This window comes from Phaseolus vulgaris, chromosome 2 (assembly GCF_000499845.2).
Source record: "Phaseolus vulgaris cultivar G19833 chromosome 2, P. vulgaris v2.0, whole genome shotgun sequence".
Lineage (NCBI taxonomy): Eukaryota > Viridiplantae > Streptophyta > Magnoliopsida > Fabales > Fabaceae > Phaseolus > Phaseolus vulgaris.
In genome coordinates, this window is record NC_023758.2 from 34,674,661 (window position 1) to 34,698,237 (window position 23,577).

General features: G+C 34.1%; 1 protein-coding gene across 2 annotated transcripts; it reads right to left on the reverse strand.

The window, feature by feature from the left end:
* Window positions 1–15,968: 15,968 nt before the first annotated feature.
* On the reverse strand, window positions 15,969–21,060 carry LOC137811653 (probable potassium transporter 17). Of its 2 annotated transcripts, none has more exons than XM_068613460.1 (8): window positions 20,794–21,060; window positions 20,471–20,702; window positions 19,865–20,086; window positions 19,710–19,760; window positions 18,706–18,966; window positions 17,953–18,005; window positions 17,478–17,847; window positions 15,969–17,111 (listed from the first exon to the last, which is right to left on the reverse strand). In XM_068613460.1, exons 1-8 carry the CDS (start codon window positions 20,932–20,934, stop codon window positions 16,255–16,257), a joined length of 2,187 nt encoding a protein of 728 aa, XP_068469561.1. In that variant the 5' UTR covers window positions 20,935–21,060; the 3' UTR covers window positions 15,969–16,254. The 2 variants fall into 2 exon arrangements, with proteins under 2 accessions (XP_068469561.1, XP_068469562.1); XM_068613461.1 differs by having other exon boundaries at window positions 20,471–20,696; window positions 20,794–21,059.
* Between the last annotated feature and the right edge of the window lie 2,517 nt (window positions 21,061–23,577).

A 23,577-nucleotide genomic window follows, 5' to 3' on the forward strand; every position in this document is an offset into this window, starting at 1 on the left:
TGTATTTTCTAATCTAGAAATGTATTTTGGATTGTGTATTCCATATATTAAGATAGTCTGAAATGCACAATTCATAATGTATTATTAATACACTCTAGAATGCATTTGTTTTAAAAAATATATATTTTTAATGAAATTATTTGGCATTTGGTTGAGATGTAGCTAGGACTAGAGGTGAGACATCTCAAGGCAAATTTAGACATTGACCGACTTCATCAGTTCGTAAAAGAGGTAGGAAGTAAGTTGCCACTAACATTGGTGGTGATGTGCAATTGTTATCTTCTGATTGAACCAAGGGCGAATATCATCTAGCATTGTCTTATGGAAATTATAAAAGCCTATGACTACTACAAGGAACTCTAATTAACATCTTCCATAATTCAAATCACATTTCATGTATAGATGAACATTGTGACATTGTCTAAAGAGAACGTATATGTAGATAGTAGGAAGTATAGATCTTCAAGGAGGAGTTAGAAGATGACCCCTCACCAGAATCTATAAACATCTTATACATTTGTCATCATAAGATGTCTAATAAATGATATAAAGAGTGAACTATATTTGTAAAAACTTCACTATGTTAAGATATCTCTTAACAAGCAGCATTATTCGCAAATCTTTTGTTTTGAGAGTTATCCTTGTATCTTAAACAACTTTTAATTGTTGTAGCTAGAATTGAAAATAATAAAATATTTGGAAAATTCAAAATTAGCTTAGTGAAAATGAATATTTGTATTCTTTATTTCAAGGGAAGATAAAAATAATATTTAGGAGTGACTTTGTGTACTACTCGTTGTGAGTCAGAAGTGACATAAATAATACTTATAATATGATTTTATTAGTGAAACCATTTTATAGTTAGTAAAAGAGAATTGTTTGTAGTCTAATTTTAGGCGAATCAATATAAAAAAATCAAGTGTCTCATTGTTTTGTTTATTACACAAGTAACCATCCTTCTTCTTCACTAATAACACTGGAGCTCCCCATGGAGAAACACTAGGTCGAATGAATTGCTTTTCCAATAAGTCTTCTAGTTGTTTCTTCAATTCAGCTAACTCTGCTGGTGCCATTCGGTATGGAGAAATTGACACTGGGCCTGCTCCAGGAATCAAGTCTATTGCAAACTCTATCTCTCTTTTAGGTGGAAGTCCAAGAATCTCATCAGGAAATACATCCATAAACTCCTGAACTACAAACATATCTTTTTGTACTTTATCAGTAACTATAGAACAAGCCAAGAGCATAAAACATTTTGCACCTTCTTGTATCTCTCTCTCAAACTGATGAGCTGAGATAACCTGCATTCCTTCTAATTTAGGGAAAATTAACTGCTTCCGACCACAATCTATAAGGATATGATTAGCAGACAACCAATCCATTCCCAAGATAACCTCCAAATCTTTTAGAGGTATACAAATCATGTTGATCTTGTATCTCTGCCCATCTATAATTACTGGACACTCAACACACATGGAAGAAGTTACTATAATACCTTCTGTTGGTGTAGATACCACCAACTCAAATTCTAATTCTCGGACTGGCAACTTAAGTTTCTTAGCACAACCAAAAGATATAAAAGAATGGGTTGCCCCAGAATCAAAGAATACAGATAATTGTGTTCCAAGGATAGAACAAATACCTCTAACAAGGCTATCAGACTATGAAGCTTCAACTCCACTAATAGCAAAAACTCTGCCAGCAGCTTTGGGTTTTTGATTACTATTTTGTTGTACTTGCTGCACTCCGCCAGAATTTGGAGCTCCCAATTGGACACGACAGTCTTTTGTTGCATGACCATACCTGTGACATCTATCACATGTCACATTTGACACTGGATGAGGGCAAAATCTAACAACATGTGGCCCACCGCATCTAAAACATCTGAAACTAGGTGGTGATTGAGAACTGGGTCTTCCACTGCTATAAGATTGAGGTTTGAAATAAGGTTTCTTTCTATCTTCATATTTAGGCATGCTTTTAGAAGGTCCTCCCACTTGAGGCTTAGCAAGTCTGCTACTATTTTTCAAACTCTCCACTACTTTTGCTTTCTCCACTAGAGCAGGGAAATCTCTAATGGACATAGGAATCACCACTTCTTTAAGTTCTTGCTGTTGGGTCTATTAGTGTCTAAGTTCAAGAGGGGAGGGGTGAATTGAGCTTATAAAATTTTCGCAAGAACACAACATTTTTCAGTATTCCATAGGCAAAAAGAACATATTGTTTTTACATGAAACAGATTGATTCTTCAGAGCAGTCTTGGCACAATTTGAATTTTGTTCAATGTAAAATTGTGATCAACAGAGAATTATAACAGAACCAGATCAGCTTAATATTGTGAGGATGAAGGATACAACTATGCTTAGAAATCAACCAAACTTACACACCACAAGATTTCAAGAAGAATGATCCTTTCTCAGGTTTTAATGAATGGACAGTTTGTTCACAATTCACTTAAACCATTATATGCAGAAACCTTGTTTATGATCAGAAAACTTTAACAAATCAGGAAGAACAGTTTTCACTTAAACCCAGAATTAACAGATTCAATTTCAAAATTAGTTCTTGACAGAATTAAGCAAAAAACCAGAAATGAGTGCAGGGATGAGAATACAAGGTACACACGTTTTTATACTGGTTCACTCATACAGAGCTACATCTAGTCTCACCTTACCCCAAGGTGGAATTCACTAAAAATAGTACCAATCACTTACAAAACCAACAGTTCTTGAACACTACAAGAACAACACACACAATGCTGAAAAACCCTATTTCAGCACACCTTGCACTCCAAGAAACCCTATCAAGGAGTGACTAACAATTACACCTTTACAAAACATAATAAAGGAAAGATTACACCTGAAAAGAAGATGCAAGAACTCAAAACCAGTAGTTCAATTTGCTGCAGAACTGCACCAACACCTTCACCAAGATCAAAGGTTTCCTAGAACAAGCACACTTGAAAATCTCTTTGGAAAACCTTTCAAAAACTCTTTCAATCCTTCTTCTCACATGGAAATTGTTTGATCTCTGTCAAAAGCGTAATTCCTCAGCCCTTATTCATGTGAGAGAGACTTTTCTTTATATAGAAAACAATTTCTAACTTCTTTTCAAAAAACAGTTGAAAAGCAGTTAAGAAAACAACAGATTCATTTTTTAACTTAACAGATTTATTTTGTGAAAACTGCCAACTCAGCTAACAGAAATAACTGTCTGAGTTTTACCTTTGGTGCCCTAACTAACTTGTGAAAAACCTTTCAGCAGACCAAAGAATAAACCTGTTCTTTCACAGTAAAACAGATTAAAGTGTAACAAACAGGCCAGCTCAGCTTAATTGAAATAACGAACTAAGCTTTCCCTTGGTGCCCTAACAGAAATTTAGAAAAGCCTTTTAGCAGAGAAGTAACAGATTCTTTCTCCATAAAACAGATTTATTTGTGTACTGTTTTAAAACTTTTAAAATCATTTTTAAAAAGCTTTTCAAAAACCATTTAACCACATCATGTGCTTGATCTAGACTTGGTTAGGCATCTAGGATAGGTTACACAGCAAAAGGCAATCATACACACTTACAAGCCTAATTACAAATGAATCTAAAAACCTATTACAATCTTCAAAGCACTCAAGCCATTTTCTTCATCAAACACACATCAAGCCTTGGTAGGGAAGAAGCTTCCTCCAGCTTCAACAATCTCCCCCTGTTTGATGGAGACAAATTCCCTTTGCTTTGCACAACTTTGAAGAAAGATCATGACCAAATCTGTACAGAACTATATACAAAGAAAACAGGTGTTAAAGCAGAACAAACAGATTTAGAAATGATATACCTGCAGATTTAACATCTGAATCATATCAGCAACCCCTGTGAATATCATCTGCAGAACTTGTACCAGGCTATTCTTCTCCCCCTTTGGATTCATCAAACAAAATGGGAGCACAAAATACCAAAGAAAAAAATAGCCATACATAACAGTTCAAATAAAACCAACATAGAGGTTCATTACAAACCACAAAACACCTAAAAACCAGTGCGGAATAAAAAAAACAATACAGATTAATCCCAAATTGTTCAACAACATATGAAAGATAAAGACTTAGAAATAGGATCACTTGTTGTTGTAATAGAGCTCAGCTAGCTGCACTTGAACTCCTTCAAGTTGATCATCCAAGTGTTGAAACCTGGCGTAAGTCATCTCATAGTGTGCCTTCTGCTCATCTGTGAGTATGTCCAGCCTGCTTAGCACCTGTCTTTCAAGCATAGACAGAGGTTCACCCCTGTACTCAGGTGCCTCATATGCAACTATTGCATTCTGACTAGTGGCAGCAACATCTTCATGTTCAGCAGAATGTACTGGTGATTCGTCCATGTGTTGCACACCATCAGCATTTTCTTCTTCTTCATTTCCTTGAGGAGCAGCTTCTTGCTCAGCCCTTTGTCCAACATTTCTTCTAAAAACCCAGCCATCTTCATCCTTATAGAATCCCATTTTCATGAGTGTGGAGTTATCTATTTCACTTGCAGCCTTAATAGAGTCATTCCTTTCATTGGTAGTGTCCACTTTAAAGTGATCAATTAGTTTTGACACAAATATTGCATAGGGAAGACGATAATCAGGTAGTCTTGCAGATTTCAGCATATGTTCAACCATAGTACTTACCCAATTTACCTTAAGCTGGTTCATGATGCAATACAGCAGTATCAAGTCTTCCTCATGAAGTACAGCATGATTACTTCCTCTAGGGGTAAGATGCCAAACAATTATATGAGCTAAGAGTCTAGGAATTAGAGTTAGGCTACCTGCATGATACCTAGCTACTGGTTCAGTGGGATTCCTCACACAGCTTCTATAAAATTGCAATTTGTTGAATCCTTGAATTCCAGCAGTGTTTCCTTTGCTCACTTTCAGTCCTGAATATTTGATTCCACCCACACTGCTCCAAATTTCCCTAGTGATCTTCAGCTTCACTCCTTTTACATGGGAAACCAGATTTTTACCATCTTGTTCAAGGTTGCAGTAAAACACCTTCACAAGATCTGGATAGACATATCCATTCATCTCCAGCAAACCAGTTTTCCAGGATACCTTGGCTGCTTTGAGATTGCTCCTTGGATTTCTTCTTTCTATGTGAGGAGGATGCCATGCTTAATCTGTTTTTCCCTGCATCAATATATTACCATACAATTCTAGAAGAAAGACATTACAGATTATTATTCAAAAGCAGAAACAAAACCTGTGGTGAAGCAATGTGCACCTGGACAGCTTATAGTGCAAGTGAGATGGTGTGAGGGACAAGCTAAATTGTGCTAGGTTTATATAGGATTATTAAACCAAAATTGAAAAGCACAAATTTTAATTCAGGGCAATGTAATCAGATTTTGGAAATAATGAATTTTGAAGAAAAATCAAATCCCACAGATATGCTACAGATTTTATTCCAATGGTGCAGCAGGTTCAGGTGTGGATTCACGTAAGAATATCTTGGAACCTGATTTTGGTACATCAAATCTGTTGCATCTACACAAAATCCAATTAGTTAGGATACTCACATTGATTTGCATGGATCTGCTGGTCAATAACCGTAAAAGCAGTCAACAATAAAGTGAGAGAGAGAAAAATAAATCTTTCTCTTTCCTAGTCGCAGTTGTGATTTCTGAAACAGGGAACGAAACATGTTAAAACATAAAACAACAGATTGAAATTCTCACTGTAGAGGACAATTCAAGCTAATAATACCCAATTCATTTAAAAGAAAGTGAAACCTGTCTTTAGCAAGTGGTTTAGTGAATAGATCAGCTAGTTGAAATTCAGTACCAATGAATTGTATATCACATGTTCCATTAGCTATATGTTCTCTTAGAAAGTGATGTCTAATTTCAATGTGCTTAGTCCTTGAGTGCATGACAGGATTCTTAGACAGATTTATGGCACTTGTATTATCACACTTTATAGGTATGTTATTTAACAGAATACCAAAATCACTTAGCTGCTGCCTTAGCCATAAGGTTTGAGCACAACAACTTCCAGCAGCTATGTATTCTGCTTCTGCTGTGGAGAGAGCAACACAAGCTTGCTTCTTGCAATGCCAAGAGATTAGACTTGATCCAAGCATGTGACAAGTCCCACTTGTGCTCTTCCTATCAACTTTGCAGCCTGCAAAATCAGAATCTGAAAAACCAATCAAATTCAAAGATACCTTGTTAGGATACCACAATCCAACATCCTTAGATCCTTGCAAATATTTCAGAATTCTCTTTGCTGCATTGTAGTGTGATTCTTTTGGATCAGATTGATATCTAGCACATAAACATACAACAAACATAATGTCAGGCCTGCTGGCAGTTAGATATAATAAGGAACCAATTAAACCCTTATATTTTGTTTGATCCACTGATTTTCCTGCAGAATCTTGATCCAACTGACAACTTGTTGAAATAGGAGTGCTGATTGCTTTGCATTGATTCATATCAAACTTCTTGAGCAGTTCCTTGCAGTATTTTTCTTGGCTTATGAAAATCCCATCCTTGAGTTGCTTAACTTGTAGACCAAGGAAGAAATTCATTTCTCCTAACATTGACATCTCAAACTCACTTTTCATGGTTTTCACAAAGTCTTCACACATCTCTTCATTTGTGGATCCAAAGATAATATCATCTACATAGACTTGCACAAGTATGATATCTTCACTTTTCTTCTTTAGAAAGAGAGTTTTATCTGAATTGCCACGGCTATAACCTTGAGACAACAGAAATTCACTTAGCCTTTCATACAATTGCCTAGGTGCTTGCTTCAATCCATATAAGGCCTTCTTAAGCATGTACACATGTTCTGGATTTTTGTGATCTTCAAACCCTGGAGGCTGAGATACAAACACCTCTTCATTTATGTAGCCATTCAAAAATGCACTCTTGACATCCATTTGAAACAGCTTGAAACCTTGTATGCTGGAGAATGCTAGAAGAAGTCTGACAGCTTCAAGACGTGCTACTGGTGCATAGGTTTCACCAAAATCAATACCTTCTTCTTTGTTATACCCTTTAGCAACCAGTCTTGCTTTATTTCTAGTGATAGCTCCATGTTCATCCATCTTGTTCCTGTACACCCACTTGGTTCCTATGATGTTCATCTCATGCTTTCTTGGAACCAAAGTCCACACTTCATTGTTTTCAAACTGGTTCAGCTCTTCTTGCATTGCTGTTATCCAATTGCTGTCTTGCAGTGCTTCTTCCAGACTTTTAGGCTCAATCTGTGACACAAAAGCTACTGTTCTGCAGAAATTGTTGAGTGAATTCCTTATTGAAACTCCTTTCTCAATTTTACCAATTACATTGTCAAGAGTGAGATCCCTTGGAGTCTTCCATTCTTTAGGCAGTCCTGCATGCACAGTAGATTCTTTGACAGAATTTGGATTAGTAGCATCAAGCTCACTGGATTGATTTTTTTGCATAATTGTTCTTAAATCATCCATACCAGGTTCATCCATAACAGATTTGGGCACAGAAAAATCTGTTTCATCAAACACAACATGTATAGATTCTTCAACTGCAAGCAATCTTTTGTTATACACTCTATAAGCATGACCATTTATAGCATAACCAATATGTATTCCTTCATCTGATTTAGGATCAAACTTCCCCAGATTATCTTTACCATTATTTAAAACAAAGCATTTGCAGCCAAACACCCTAAGATGACTAATGCTAGGCTTCCTACCTTTATACAATTCATAGGGAGTTTTCTTAAGAATTGGTCTAATCAATGTTCTGTTAAGCACATAAGAAGCAGTATATACAGCATCAGCCCAAAAATATTTAGGTAAACCAGATTCATTTAGCATAGTCCTAGCTAACTCTTCTAGTGATCTATTCTTTCTTTCAACAACACCATTTTGTTGGGGTGTCCTAGGAGCAGAATAACTATGTATGATCCCATGTTTTTCACAATATTTATCAAACTTTGCATTTTGAAATTCTCCCCCATGATCACTACGAATCTGTTTTATCCTATTTTCATTATGCAGAACCTTAACAAGTTTTTTAAAGGCTTTATATGCATCATTTTTAGAAGCAAGAAACAAAGTCCATGTATATCTTGAAAAGTCATCAACAATCACCAAAGCATAGTAATTTCCAGCTAAGCTAGCAATCCTAGATGGTCCAAACAAGTCCATATGCAAAACATCCAAAGCTTTATTTGAAGAAACCATATCTTTTGATTTAAAAGAAGTTCTAATCTGTTTTCCCTTTACACAGGCATCACACAATCTGTTATTTTGAAACTTTATGTTTGGTAAACCAGAAACAAGATCCTTAGATTTTAGCTTATTCAAGTGATTTGTATGAATGTGAGCTAGTCTCCTATGCCACAACCATGACTCATCATTTTTAGATAGCAAACACTCATTTTCAGAACAACTCTTTATAATATCTAGGAGATAAACGTTGTTTACCCTTTTTCCAGTGAACAGCACCTTACCAGACTTTTCATTTGAAATTGTACAAATGTTGGCTTCGAAATTGACCTTGTATCCCTTGTCACACAGCTGGCTAATGCTTAGAAGACTATGTTTTAGCCCTTCAACATATAGGACATTCTCAATAGTAGTTGAGTCTTTAGTACCAACATCTCCTCTTCCAAGAATTTTTCCTCTATTGTTATCTCCATATGTGACATGCCCTTCAGCTTTGAGTTTCAGATTTATGAACTAAGTCACATCACCAGTCATGTGCTTTGAGCAGCCACTGTCTAGGTACCACTGGTTTCTCCTGCTGTTTTTCTGCAACAAAACAGATTTAGCACATATGGTACCCCTTTAGTCTAGGGTCCAGCATGATTAACACCTTTCCTTAGGAAGCCATTTGGCCAATCCTTTAGGAACAAGATATCTCCTAGCTTTACATGTTCTAGATACATGACCAGATTTCATACAATAAAAACATGTTGCAGTATGCATTGTTTTTGAATTACTAAAAAAGGAAAAACCTGTTTTGGAAGGAACAAAGAAACTGGACAGCTTTTTCACATTACCTTTCATTCCAGGATTATATCCTAAACCATTTTTATTGAAAACAGCATTCTGTGAACCTAATAAGGTTTCAAGATTTTCTCTTCCCTTAGTGAAATTTGAAAGTGTTTTTAACAAATACTCAACTTGTTTTTCCAGCTTTTTGCAATTATCACAAGTTTTAATTGATGCATGCAAACATGTCAATTCAAGACTAATCAATTCAGTTTTAGTTTTGTACAGTTCTTCTTCAAGAGCTTTGACCTTTGGTTCAAGTACCCTATTTATTCTATTCAATCTGTTGCACATTATAGTCAACTTGTTTGCTTCATCATGTGTTTCCTTAAAGGCTATTAGCAGCTGATCATAGTTTTCAGAATCAGTGGAGAAATTACTTACTGAGTCAGAGTTGGATCCCTCATCATTCACCATGAAGCAAAGATTTACTTCTTCACTTTCAGTTGAAGAATTACTAGATGAGGATACATCATTTTCTTCCCATGAGATATATGCTCTTCTACCTTTCCCTTTGTCACTCCTCTTGCTTGCTGATTTTTCTTTACTTTGATTGTTTGGACAATCAGCTTTTATATGACCTGGTTTACCACATCCAAAGCACGTGTAATTGGAAGAATTTGAATCAATAGGTTGTTTGAAATACCTCTTTCTTTGCTGAGTTCTGTCACGGTTTTTCTTTCTAAGAAATCTGCTGAATTTTCTGGTGAGCAGACTCACAGTCTCATCATGTTCTAGATCACCTTCTTCCTCACTTGTATCATGTTCTATGGTAGTTTTCAGAGCAATTCCTTAGGCCTTCTTTTCCACTGTTTCTTGTTCTTTCAATCTTTTCAGCTCAATTTCATGTTCTATCAGCTTTCCAAAAAGTGCAGCAGTGGACATCTTGGATAAATCTCTGGATTCTGAGATTGCTGTTACCTTAGGCTGCCAGCTCCTATCAAGACATTTTAATACCTTTATGTTAAGCTCTTCCTTGTCAAAGACTTTACCAAGGCCAGTGAGGTGATTTACAATGTATGTAAATCGTTTCTGCACATCCGCAATACTTTCTTCAGATTGCATTCTGAACAGCTCGTACTCCTGAATTAGTGAGTGCTTCTTTGCCCGTTTCACATCATCAGTTCCTTCATGAGTCACCTCTAGTACATCCCACATCTCCTTTGCTGAGTTACATTGAGAGACTCTAAAGAACTCATCCATGTTCAGTGCAGAAGTGATGATATTCTTGGCTAAGGAGTCATATTGGGCCTTCTTCTTCTCAGTTTCACTCCATTCAGACCAAGGCTTCTTTCTTGTTTCATCTTTGACAACCTGCATAGGTATAAAAGGTCCACTGACCACTGCATCCCAGATTCCCATGTCAATAGATTCCATAAAGATCTTCATCCTGATTTTCTAGAAAGCATAGTTAGCACCACCAAACATAGGAGGTCTATTAATAGACGCACCTTCAGCAAAAGGCATTTTAAACTCAGACATCATACACACACTTGAGCAAAATACAAGCACTAGCTCTTGATACCAATTGTTGGGTCTATTAGTGTCTAAGTTCAAGAGGGGAGGGGTGAATTGAGCTTATAAAATTTTCGCAAGAACACACAATTTTTCAGTATTCCAGAGGCAAAAAGAACAGATTGTTTTTACATGAAACAGATTGATTCTTCAGAGCAGTCTTGGCACAATTTGAATTTTGTTCAATGTAAAATTGTGATCAACAGAGAATTATAACAGAACCAAATCAGCTTAATATTTTGAGGATGAAGGATACAGCTATGCTTAGAAATCAACCAAACTTACACACCACAAGATTTCAAGAAGAATGATCCTTTCTCAGGTTTTAATGAATGGACAGTTTGTTCACAATTCACTTAAACCATTATATGCAGCAACCTTGTTTATGATCAGAAAACTTTAAACAAATCAGGAAGAACAGTTTTCACTTAAACCCAGAATTAACAGATTCAATTTCAAAAGAACAGATTTAGTTCTTGACAGAATTAAGCAAAAAACCAGAAATGAGTGCAGGGATGAGAATACAAGGTACACACGTTTTTATACTGGTTCACTCATACAGAGCTACATCCAGTCTCACCTTACCCCAAGGTGGAATTCACAAAAACAGTACCAATCACTTACAAAACCAACAGTTCTTGAACACTACAAGAACAACACACACAATGCTGAAAAACCCTATTTCAGCACACCTTACACTCCAAGAAACCCTATCAAGGAGTGACTAACAATTACAACTTTACAAAACATAATAAAGGAAAGATTACACCTGAAAAGAAGATGCAAGAACTCAAAACCAGTAGTTCAATTTGCTGCAGAACTGCACCAACACCTTCACCAAGATCAAAGGTTTCCTAGAACAAGCACACTTGAAAATCTCTTTGGAAAACCTTTCAAAAAATCTTTCAATCCTTCTTCTCACATGGAAATTGTTTGATCTCTGTCAAAAGCGTAATTCCTCAGCCCTTATTCATGTGAGAGAGACTTTTCTTTATATAGAAAACAATTTCTAACTTCTTTTCAAAAAACAGTTGAAAAGCAGTTAAGAAAACAACAGATTCATTTTTTAACTTAACAGATTTATTTTGTGAAAACTGCCAACTCAGCTAACAGAAATAACTGTCTGAGTTTTACCTTTGGTGCCCTAACTAACTTGTGAAAAACCTTTCAGCAGACCAAAGAATAAACCTGTTCTTTCACAGTAAAACAGATTAAAGTGTAACAAACAGGCCAGCTCAGCTTAACTGAAATAACGAACTAAGCTTTCCCTTGGTGCCCTAACAGAAATTTAGAAAAGCCTTTTAGCAGAGAAGAAATAAACAGATTCTTTCTCCATAAAACAGATTTATTTGTGTACTGTTTTAAAACTTTTAAAATCATTTTTAAAAAGCTTTTCAAAAACCATTTAACCACATCATGTGCTTGATCTAGACTTGGTTAGGCATCTAGGATAGGTTACACAGCAAAAGGCAATCATACACACTTACAAGCCTAATTACAAATGAATCTAAAAACCTATTACAATCTTCAAAGCACTCAAGCCATTTTCTTCATCAAACACATATCAAGCCTTGGTAGGGAAGAAGCTTCCTCCAGCTTCAACACTTGCTTCAACCCAAATTCAAATTTTCTACATCTCCAAGCCTCAGTCATGGTCTGGGTGTAGAATCTAGCTAGGTGTTTGAACCTAGTAGCATATTCAGTGACTGAAAGATTTCCTTGTTCCAGCTGCATGAATTCAATTTCTTTTGCATACCTGACACTATCAGGAAAATACTCCTCTAGGAATCTTACTTTGAAGTTCTCCCAAGTAGCATCTTCACCTTTGTCTTCCATCATTTGCTTCATGCCTATCCACCAGAATTCAGCTTCTTCAGTTAGTACATAAATGGCATAGGATAACTTTCTCTCTTCAGGGCATTGAGTAGCTTCAAAGATTCTTTCTATGTCTCTCACCCACTGGTTTGCTCCATCTGGATTTACCTTACCATTAAATTTGGGTGGATTGTGTCTCAGAAAATCCTCCAGACTAAAGGTATGGGGTTGTTGATGAAGCTGAGTTGCTTCTGCTGCTAATCTAGTTGTTTCTAATTGATGAAGGGCGGTCTGATGTTGTTGTGTCATAGTAGCACTCTGTTGTTGCAAGGCTGTTGCCATCATCTCTATTGCCCGAGCTAAGTTGGGCATATCTACTGGTGGAGGAGGAGTAGGTGGTCTACGTGCCATCTACTAAGCACATAAAGAATTGGATTAGAAATTACTAAAAATTTTCAACTACATCTTTAAGACAAATTAACTTCAAAGAAATAATCATACGAAACAGGTAAAAACCAATCAAAACTTATCCCTAAAATGTACTCTAGCTACTTAGAATTAAGATAGAAAATAATCTTGATCTAGTCATGAGTGTGCACCCTCACCACTCTATCAAGATTCTTTTCATTCTTAATACTTTCATCTTTATTCATAACAATTAACTTGACTCGAACACAAACAAGATTTCAAGAAAAACAACTTTGTCAAATATCTTATTAGAAACTTTTAACTAAGTCTTGAGGCTAGACGTAACCAAAAATCTACACGCAGGAGAAACAGAATAAACCCACTACCCTCAGGTTATCCTAAGGATGAACCGCTCTGATACCATTAAATGTAACACCTCATAATTTACATATAACTATTACAATACCGGTTCTGCATATTTCCGTACAAGCTTACAGTTTTTCAAAACATTCCTAATACGTGATTAGGACATGGAAATACAAGTATTTACAATATAAGTTTCAAAATCAACGCCTTAAAACTCTTCTGATCCTCAGACACCTGTAAGATCATCTGCTCGTGTACGTAGTACAGTCATCGCAGTTCAAACACAGCAAGAAAAGCAAGGGTAAGCTAGTGAAAATAGAATTTTATAATATACGCAATACAATCAAAAGAGAAAACCAAGTTACATGATCAGTTTCTCAAATTATACAATCTTCTTCAAATCCCAACATTAAAACAATCACATAGATCTCACATTGATCTACACATCCAAGATATTCAACAAACAACGTCTTCCGGAAGACCCATATTAAGTAAGTCCCACCAGAGACTAACACCTGATCCAAAGATTACCAGCGAATCCAACAGAAAGGATCAGGGTAAGTTCAATACAACCCAAGCCGTGCATCTCATATGTCACGGTGTGCATGAACTCCCCCATCAGCTTCTCACCACCTGATATCTTAGTCTATGTGACTTAGATCATCAGTGAAGCTCGAAGATCTCTGTTACCACATAGGCATCAATACTTAATACACAACAAACATCAGTCCATACATTATCCCGACATCAATACTTAATACACAACAAACATCAGTCCATACATTATCCCAAATGTATGAATTCAATTTCATACCATTTCGTCATACAATATCATTCAAAAAGTTATCCACAATATTGAAAAGTTTATTTGACATAAAAAAAATACACTTTAATACTAAATCATCAAAACCCAATATTTCCACAAATTTAAATAATATATAAACAAACAACCCAATATAAATAAACACACAACATCCCTGCAAGAGAAATTGAATATTGGGACCACGTCCCTTCCGCATTCAGATCTTCTATCCTAGGGTGCTATTAAAAATTAAATTTAGCTTCCCTTACCTCAATTGCTTGCTTTTCAAGCAACTTTTAGAATTTTATTCCCCACCGTTTGGATAAGCTTCAAGATTTATGGGCTTAATGCAAATTATCCAAACAGAACAAAAATTCAGTATATAATAGAATAAGTTGAGAGGATTAAACTTCTCAACTTACCCCACCAAGATTGATGATTAAATCCTAAAGAAGAAAGAGAACAAAGGATATTTAGAGTAAAAATGAACTTACTCTGTTTAAAAATCTGATCGGGTAGAAATGTTCCTTAACTCCTCTGCTACAGCGTGGTATGATCAGATTCTAAAATAGATGAAGTTTGTGAGAGAAAATTAGGAGAGAGGGAGAGAAGAGAATATGGAGAGAGAGAGAAAGAAGAAAAATGGTACGTGGTGGAAAGAATGTTTCTGTTTTAAAAAAGGCACGTTGTTACAACTTTAATGATTATTTTTCTATTGATGCTAATCAATATTATTTCTTAAGTTAATAATGGTAAGGATTTTTTTAGCTAATGTCAACAAATTTATTTTTTTATATATGTCACCTATATATTTTTATTGACATCTTTGATGATTATTTAAATAGATATCTGGTATTATTTTTATACTAAATTAGTAAGAATTTTTTTAATCAAAAAAATTTCACCTAACATGAATTGAAATTGTTTTATATAAGATATAGATTTAAGGCTTAGAATTTAAGGTTAAAAGGTCACTAATCAATAATAAGAAAAAAATAATTTTAATCAATATCAACTAAAATAATTATGAATGATATATGTTAAAAATAACTTGACCGATAATAAAACATTCCTTGTCAAGTTAGATGAAAAAATCTTCCACACTTTACAAAAAAAAAAATAACATTAATAGACTTAGATTAAAATTATTATTTTGTGATAACAATTAAAATATTCCATTCAAATAAAAGAATTAAAATTTATCAAATTTGAATTGTTTTATTCTATCAAAATATTTTAAAAAAACTATTCAAAATTTTAATTTTCTTTTCTACAATAACAGTGTATTCTAATGCAATTGGCTACAGTAAATTTTATTTTTGGACAAATTACAATAAAGACATTAGAGAATTTTTTTCTTGCACCCATTTAAAGTTCTTCCTGAATTCCATCAAATAAGTGAAATTATCAAATACTTCATCTAATTTGCTCTCATACTGAAAAGCTCTTTCTAAAACACATTAAAACACATTCTGAAAAAGTTATTCCATAAATTTTTTTCCGGAAAATGTTTTCTGGAAATTCTTTTCTTCCTAGAAAATGTTTTTCGAAAGACATTTCATGAATGCCAGAATAAGTGTTCTGGAAAAGTTTCCGGAAAAGATATTTCAGAAATCATTTAAAAAAAGGGGTAAAATAGGTTTTTCGGAAATTGATAAGGTGCAGAAAGAGTTTTGACAAGGGGCAAGAAGAAACACCGAAAATATTATCCAATATATATTTCTTGAAATTAAAGTAATTATTCGGAAGAGTAACTAACAACTAAGTTACTTTAATCCACTTGATTAAGGGTGTTTCTTTCAGCATCCCGTCAAAGTTCTTCTTGTACCCATTAAATAGGTGAAATGACCAAAATGTCTCCATCTAATTGGCTCTCTTTCCAGAAAGCTCTTTATGTAATATATTCTAGAAAATTTCTTCCAGAAAATACATTTTGAAAATACACATTCTGGAAATTCTTTCCGAAAAATGTTTTCTAGAAATTCTGGAAAACGTTTTCTGGAATATACTTATAAATTCTGGAAATGGGTGCACAAAATGATTATGGAAAAGCTAATCTGAAAATCATTTAAAAAAGGAGTAAAATCATCTTTTTAGATATTGATGGGGTATAGGAAGAACTTTGACGGAGTGGAGGAAGAAACACCCCTTGATTAATCTTTGCTTTTTTAATTATCTTAAACTGTTTATACATGGTGTGATTTAGAGGCCTATTCCTAAAGCCCTTTTGTTTATCACATGTTTTTGTTTGGCCCCATTAATCTGGTGTATTGTGAGCTAGTGAAACTGCTGAATCTTGGGAAATTTGAAACGTTTGATACAGTAAACCTTCAAGCTTCGTATAGCATTCCAACTTCAATCCGTTGCTGCGGTGGAATCCCAAGAGTAGGCAAGCCAGATCTACAGTTATTGTGCATGACTTCATAAAAAGTAAGCACAAATTTATCAAACCAGCCACAGTTCAGGCCAATGTAAAATCTGGTTTTTCCACGAACATGAACTACCCCAGCAAGCCTTGCTTCTTTTAAGTTCGAAGTCTCTCCAATCTCTAGAGAATCAGATGAAAGATTCTCGGGAGATTGATGCTTCTGTATATGTTTTTCCAAACTACTAATGACTTGATCAACAAAATGATCTCCTTCTAAATTTAGAGCATCTGCATAGCCATACTGAATCATACAGCAATATACCCCTTCGAGATTTGATTTCTTGATCACAATCCTCTCATGTGGAGGAACCTTGGGTACTAACAAATATCTAAGAGTAGTGAATACTGTGACCTTATGAAGAGATTTCATGTTCTTTATGTAGTGTCCCAAAATAGGAGTCAACCCTTCTTGAATGTTGGTATAAAAGAAGCATAGCCCAGGAACCCTTTTAACACTGCTGTCAGCTAAAAGCTCTTCAAGTCTCTCAAAGGTTATCTTGTGGGTTAATTCGTAATCAGTCTTTCTTTGTCTACCATAAAACCAACCAAACATGATGAAAGCAAGGATAAATGATATGGCAAAAGGAATCCATCCACCTTCTGCAAATTTGGTGAAAACTGCACTGACATAGACCCCTTCCATCACAAAAAATACAACGAAGTACAGGGCAACCAGCACAGCAGGAGTCCTCCATATCATGATCATGACTAGTGTGAGCAGTATAGTGGTGATAAGCATAACTAGGCTCACAACAACACCTGCAATAAATGGCACACCGTCATCAGACTATTCCATATACTAAATAGAAGCAAATCTAAGGTCGCCATATGGCCAAAGATATAATCATTTGTAGACATAAGAAATTGTGACAGTTTGTTAAATTTATGATTGAGAAGAACTGCCTTAGACTTGGATGAAGAATAGCTTGTGTCGCCCCATATATTGTACTTCGACATATTGGAACTAGCAGAAGCCCTTCTGTTAATCTAAAATGTATCATTGATTGATTTCAAATTCAACATGGGTGACCCAAAGCTGTTATAAAATGGAATTCTTTATTCTTAATCAGGTGGTAACTATTTAAGGTTATCTAAGAAAACATAGGGCTTGAGAAACAGACATACCAAAAGCATTTCCTATATCTTTTCCATCTCCAAAAATAAGTATCACAGCTACGCAAAGGACCATCAGGATGTAGTTCACTTCAGGGGAGTAAACCTCTCCTTCTTTATTTTTAGATGTGTGGACAACCTTTACTCGAGGAAAATAATCCAGCACTACTGATTGCTTGATTACAGAAAAGGTGGCTGATATTAATGATTGGCTAGCAACAACTGCAGCAGAAGTGGAAATGATAAAGATAGGCCAGTATACTGAAGTTGGTATAAATTTGTAAAAGCCATCATCATGATCATTGGGATGCTTGATCAGGTAAGCTGTCTGTCCCGCATAGGTGAGAACTAATGAAGGGTAGATTGTAAATAGAAAAGCTAGCTGGTACCAAATTTACAAAGAAGAAAGGAGGATAAGATAATAATTGGCTGGAAAGGATGCACAACCTTCAAAGAAAGATAAAAAAAATAAAATAAAGAAGTCAACCTGAATGGACTTCTGATTAAAATGACCAAGATCAGCAAACATTGCCTCAGAACCTGTCAAGATGAAGAAGTTAAGAACAAAGAAAAAAAATGTACTATGTCACTTCAACGTAATCAATTTCTATAACTAAGAGATCACTGTATTCATATGAGAAGTCAATCTATAAAATCGTCCACCATTAAGTGTTTGGACATGTTCTAGTCGCCCCCTAAGGTTATCAAATTGCGAATCACCAAGCTTACTTTTGAATCATGAATAGAATACTACATTGAATAGTTCGTGATATAATGAAAATACCTTGAAATTACATAATAAAAATAGGGTGTATTCAGTGGCATTCATTTTCATTTAACACTTTAAGCTTATTTTTATTTTGTTAATCAATTTCTCTGATAACTATTGCTGAAAGGAAAAGCAAAAGGGAATGAAAATTAAAGAATCATTGAATTGTGAAATTCATGTCAATGATATGAATTGTACTGTCTCATCCGTGTACCTATTTGCAAATCATCACCTTAAACAAAATGTTGGCTTGCCAAATTGTGCAATTCTAATAACTATTCAAGATTCTCTTTTGCACAATTCTCATATGGCAACATTATGTAGTCCATAGCTTGACCTATCACAAGTACTTGAGCATAGCACGTGGATTTGTGATATGATTTCACAAGGACAGAAAGGCGTCTTTCAAAGATAAATTTCTTACTCCTATATCAGCAAGGATATATCATGTAAAAAGGATGAGTTAGATACCTGTAATGCAAAGGACAGTACCACCAAGTAAAAGCCATCCAGATTTTCCATTTCTCAAAAAGAAATGGAATATATAGTGCGGAGATAAAGCCTTAAATATGCTAGGATAGTGGTGTATGATGCTGTAAATTCCTACAAGTGGGGTACTCAGTGTCCATGCGCCCATTATTGGGGAAAAGAGGAAACTAACACGGGATGTTCCAAATTTTTGCAATAAGAACAGAACGATCAGAACTACTGAAGAGAGTGCTTCCACTAGCGCTGTGGCGGCATATGCAAAAAAGAAGAAAGAAATTAGTTATATAAACCAAAAGAATGAATCGTATACTCAAATCTACTCTAAATAAGCCTCAGGATAAAAAAGATTCCTTTGATGGTTTTATTAGTTGTAACCTACCTTTTTTACTTACCAAACAGCTTCATTATATAAACTTTGTTATTCAAGTCATTTTATTATTCATGATAGATGCTAAAGAAGCACATGGTCACAAGCTTCTGATCCTATTTTGGTATCCCAATGGCAGTATACAGAAATCCTACACAATCAGGACTGCATCTTGCACAAGCTCAACATTATCAGAAGAAAGTCCATCTCCTAATTTGTAAAGGACATAGTATCCGATAGGATAATGAAAGTCATACAGGCTATAGATAATATTTCCATAATCTCCTCTTACACTGCAATATTCATATGTTTTTGTCTTTGAATTATGCAAGTATTAGCTGATGATGTTGCTTGCATCTGATTAAATTAAGGGTTTTGTTAACATCATCTTATTAATGTAACAAAAAGTGGAAAAGAAATTAGAAAGGAATCATTCATTTCATCTGAGATACCAAACTTTAATAAATTCCACTGTTCACAATGAAAAACTCCCACTTCTACTTTTTTTAAAACAACAAAACCGTCAAATTAATTATGTTCAATAAGTTTGACAGTTTCCATAAATGGAAGCTGCAAAATACCAGGATCACAGTAAAACCGTTCGAACTCCAAAACTTACATTTGCTAACTGAAGGAAAAGGTGCTCTAAGTCCATCCATAGCTGACAATACTGAAAACAAATTAAGCAAAATCAAATCAAAACATTCCAAAGCGACAAAAAAGGAATCGAACTTTTGAAAAGGTGATAAAAACGAAAAAAAACTGTCACCAAACCTGAAATTGCTGGTGTAAGTATACCGTCACCAATAAGCATGCAAGTACCCAACATAGCAACGAAGAGCAAGAGCCTCCGAGCAACTAAGCTTGTTTGGAAGAACCTGGCAAGCAAAGTACTCTTCTGAACGTCCTTAGTTGTGTTCAAACCCACATGCTTGGAGGGCAGGATCCCAATACCGACATGCCTGCAAAGCAATGAATACAAGGCAAAAGTCCCACCTGCGATTCAAACATGGTCATCGTGAATAACAATGAAATATAAAGCAACAAATTTGCAGCTGTAGAAATGTGTATTTGGGTGAACAACAGCAAAAATTGATTTTAAATGAAAATAATAACAAGTTTGCTTCAGCTTTGCAGATCCCATTCAATGGTAAGAAAGGTGTTACCAAACATATTCATTAATTTTAAAATGAAGCGATTTGCATTGCAATGTTTTAATCTAAAGCAAGTTAATAACAAAATTTAGTATAACTTTTTTCAATTTAAAAATTATCAGCTTTGGATTCAAGAATGATTTGAACTTAACTCCCACTAACCGGCATTTGAACATGATTCTGAATGATCCAATGAGAATCGAAAGAGAATGAAAGTAGCTAGTACCTTCACCATGGTCATCAGCTCTAATGGCTACATTGGCGTACTTGACAACCCCTATGAGAGTAAGAGTCCAAAACATAATGCTGTAAATGCCCAAATAGTCATCTTCCGTCGGATGCTTGAGTGGCATTGAAGGGTACACGTAGAGGGGTGACGTCACAAGTCCTCCAAACACCACGCCAAGAGTCTTGTAAGCAAGAACCAAACTGTCCCTTCTTTGGTTCCCTTCCTGCACCTCAACGACATCATCAAACAAACATGTTAGTTACTGTTGTTCATCAAATTACAGTCGTTGAAACTGAAGTTACAGTGAATACATAACCAACCTTTTGTTGCTGTTGTTGTCGCTGCTGCTGAGGGGAAAATGCATGGTTGGTTGGGTGAAGGCGGCGAGCGTCGGAAGCAGAGTCTCCGCTGACGTTCACGACGACTTCGTTTAACGAAGGGTGGTCGACATGGATTTCCATTGATTAGCCCTCGTGTCGTGTGAGAAGACACAACAGAACCTTTAACTGAATATCAACAGAAGCAATTGTGAACACCTATTATAGACAGAGATTCGCTTCATTAGTAAACAAAAAAGATTATTTAGGTCATATGATTGGGAATTTATGAGTATTTTAAGGTTTCATATTTTGATACAGTTATGTATTATTATATAGTAATATACATAACATTGATTTCTTATTTTATTGTTTAAAATATTACTGACTTTGGAAGAGATGAACTTAAAAATACTTTTTGATTTGTTTTTTTTATTGGATATTTTTCTTTTTCAGATTATTTATTATTTTAGAATGTCATCAAAACGTGTTAACTATTTTTAGTATATTTTTAAGAAATAAATACATTAATGAAGTTACAATTGTTGTTATACAATGATTAATTATCTGTGAAAATGTATTTTCATCAAATAATTATTCTATCATGAAAACTAATTGAATTAATTATTTTTTTTAGATGTATTAGCTTAAACAATAAATAAAAAACATTCAATTTAAATCAAATTATACATTATTATATTAAATTCAAATTCTTGATATTCAACAAAGACAATTATTAGAATATTTTATCATTTATAATAAATTTATTCCATTCAAATCAAGTTTTTTCTTACAAATTATCTTATGAGAAATATACATATTTTTAAAGACAAAACTTATATATATATATATATATCATATAAATATTTTTAAAATAAAACTTAGATTTCAGCTTTGGGATGAAAGATATAAATTAAGAGAATTTTATTAAAAAATAAATAATTTTTTAGTTAAAAGTAAGATGCTTCACATGGATAACTTAAAGATATAAAATTAAAATAAAAACATATTTTCTGCATGTTAGTTGTTAAAGTTTGAAAAAAGAATGAAAAATTATGTTTTCTAAGCTCCCAAACCCATTTTGAGACCAACAGTTTGTCGTTTTTGTGCACTGGTCAAATTAAAACTACTACTCTTTACTAAATAATCATAGTTATCTACTAAAAAATAGAAAATAAAATCCAAATAATAATTTATTTAAAAGAAAATTCACCAAATGGATCCATCAGACTTTATTTTTCCAAATAGATCATTATTATCGAATTCCCACCTCCATTGGACGCTTTTGATAACTGAAACTCCTCTAAAATTCAATTTCTGGATATTTTGAAGAGATTTATGATTTTTTATGAGAAAGGAGAGAAAGTTGGAAAAAGAATAAAAAGTAAAAAAATTATTTTACGAAAATAGTACACTGAAATAAATAATTAAAAATAGGGATAATAAATTTTAATTGGTTTGATAGAGGGAAGAAAATAAAAAGATTGTGTAAAAGTGAATATAGTTTAGTTTTGTAATATTGTTTGAAATTAAATATGTGATTATCAGTTGATTGCAAATAAAAAATAATTAATAAAAAAGTTATAATTTTGTAGTGCTGCATTAAAAAAAGAATATAGTGGTTTAAATAAAATGAAATTATTTATATATTCACCAAATTATAATAAGAAATTAATGTAATAATATTTGCGAAAAAAAAAGTTATATGAAACAAAATAAAAAAAATAATAATTATATATAATGATGGTTAATAGAAATGTAATTTGTTTAATAATTAAATGTAGATGATTGAAAATATTTGAAACTTGTAGAATACGATTATTGTTGTAATGAAATTGATACTCATTCAGTCAAGTGTGGATTTTTTTATGTCATGATGGTTAATATAGGTATTATCTTATAAGTCCCGAACCAGTTCATCAAGTGTTGTCTTGTGTAAATATTTGGTTTGGACAAACAGTTCAATGTTGGCGGTTGATTTTTCACACTGCATACACATGAGTTGAGAAGTTGAGTAATTTTTCAACAATTGATTATTTGTGTGACATTGACATCCTTTTATATTTGTACAGAGTCGTATACAAGATTTTAATTAAGAACTCTAATTGGATGTTGGTAGTTGATTTTTGTCACTTGTTTTGGTCTCCATATTGTATTACTTGATATATGTTGCCAAATAACTTATTTAAAAAGAAATTGTATGAGATTGTCATTGTTGCAGGGTTAGAACATTTGTAGGTTAACCCATAATCATGTAGACTTTCTATTATGGTGGCTCGTTTGACAAGTCATTCGTAGTAGATTATTGTTGTAGTGGAATTGATGGGGTTTGGATTTATGGAAGAGCTTGTAGTGAGTGATTTTAGAAGTCTTATAATTTCTTCTTTAGATCTTGTTAACTTTGCATACAATTCAATCATTATACGAAATGAAAATTGGGACTTCCAAGCTAACATTTGAGATACATAGTTATCTGTTCATATTTGAACAACATCATACCTAATTAGACTGTGGTTTGTGAGTTGAGGTTGGTGGTAGTACAACTTCTTCAAAGTTGTTTGATCAGGAAGTTCCAAAGCAATGCAAACTTTTTCCTTCAAATATGAATGTACAATTTTGTCGGATGCAAAAATATTTAGGAGATGGACATTCAAAATGACCACCTTCTTCATTTTATGTTATTTGACCATTTGCAAACACAATTGCAAGATAAGAGATGAAAATAATCTATATTTTTGTGATGCAAAATGTGTCCATTTGAAGTTGAATTTTGAAGTAGTGGAGAGA

What these genes read in the sequence shown, in the direction of transcription:
- LOC137811653 (XM_068613460.1), bottom strand. Translation starts at nt 20,934, where the DNA reads ATGGAAATCCATGTCGACCACCCTTCGTTAAACGAAGTCGTCGTGAAC. An exon ending in AGCTGATGACCATGGTGAAG is followed by an intron (nt 20,087 to 20,470) that starts GTACTAGCTACT and finishes TTTGAATCGCAG; the next exon opens with GTGGGACTTTTGCCTTGTAT. An exon ending in AGATATAGGAAATGCTTTTG is followed by an intron (nt 17,112 to 17,477) that starts GTATGTCTGTTT and finishes CATTTATTGCAG; the next exon opens with GTGTTGTTGTGAGCCTAGTT.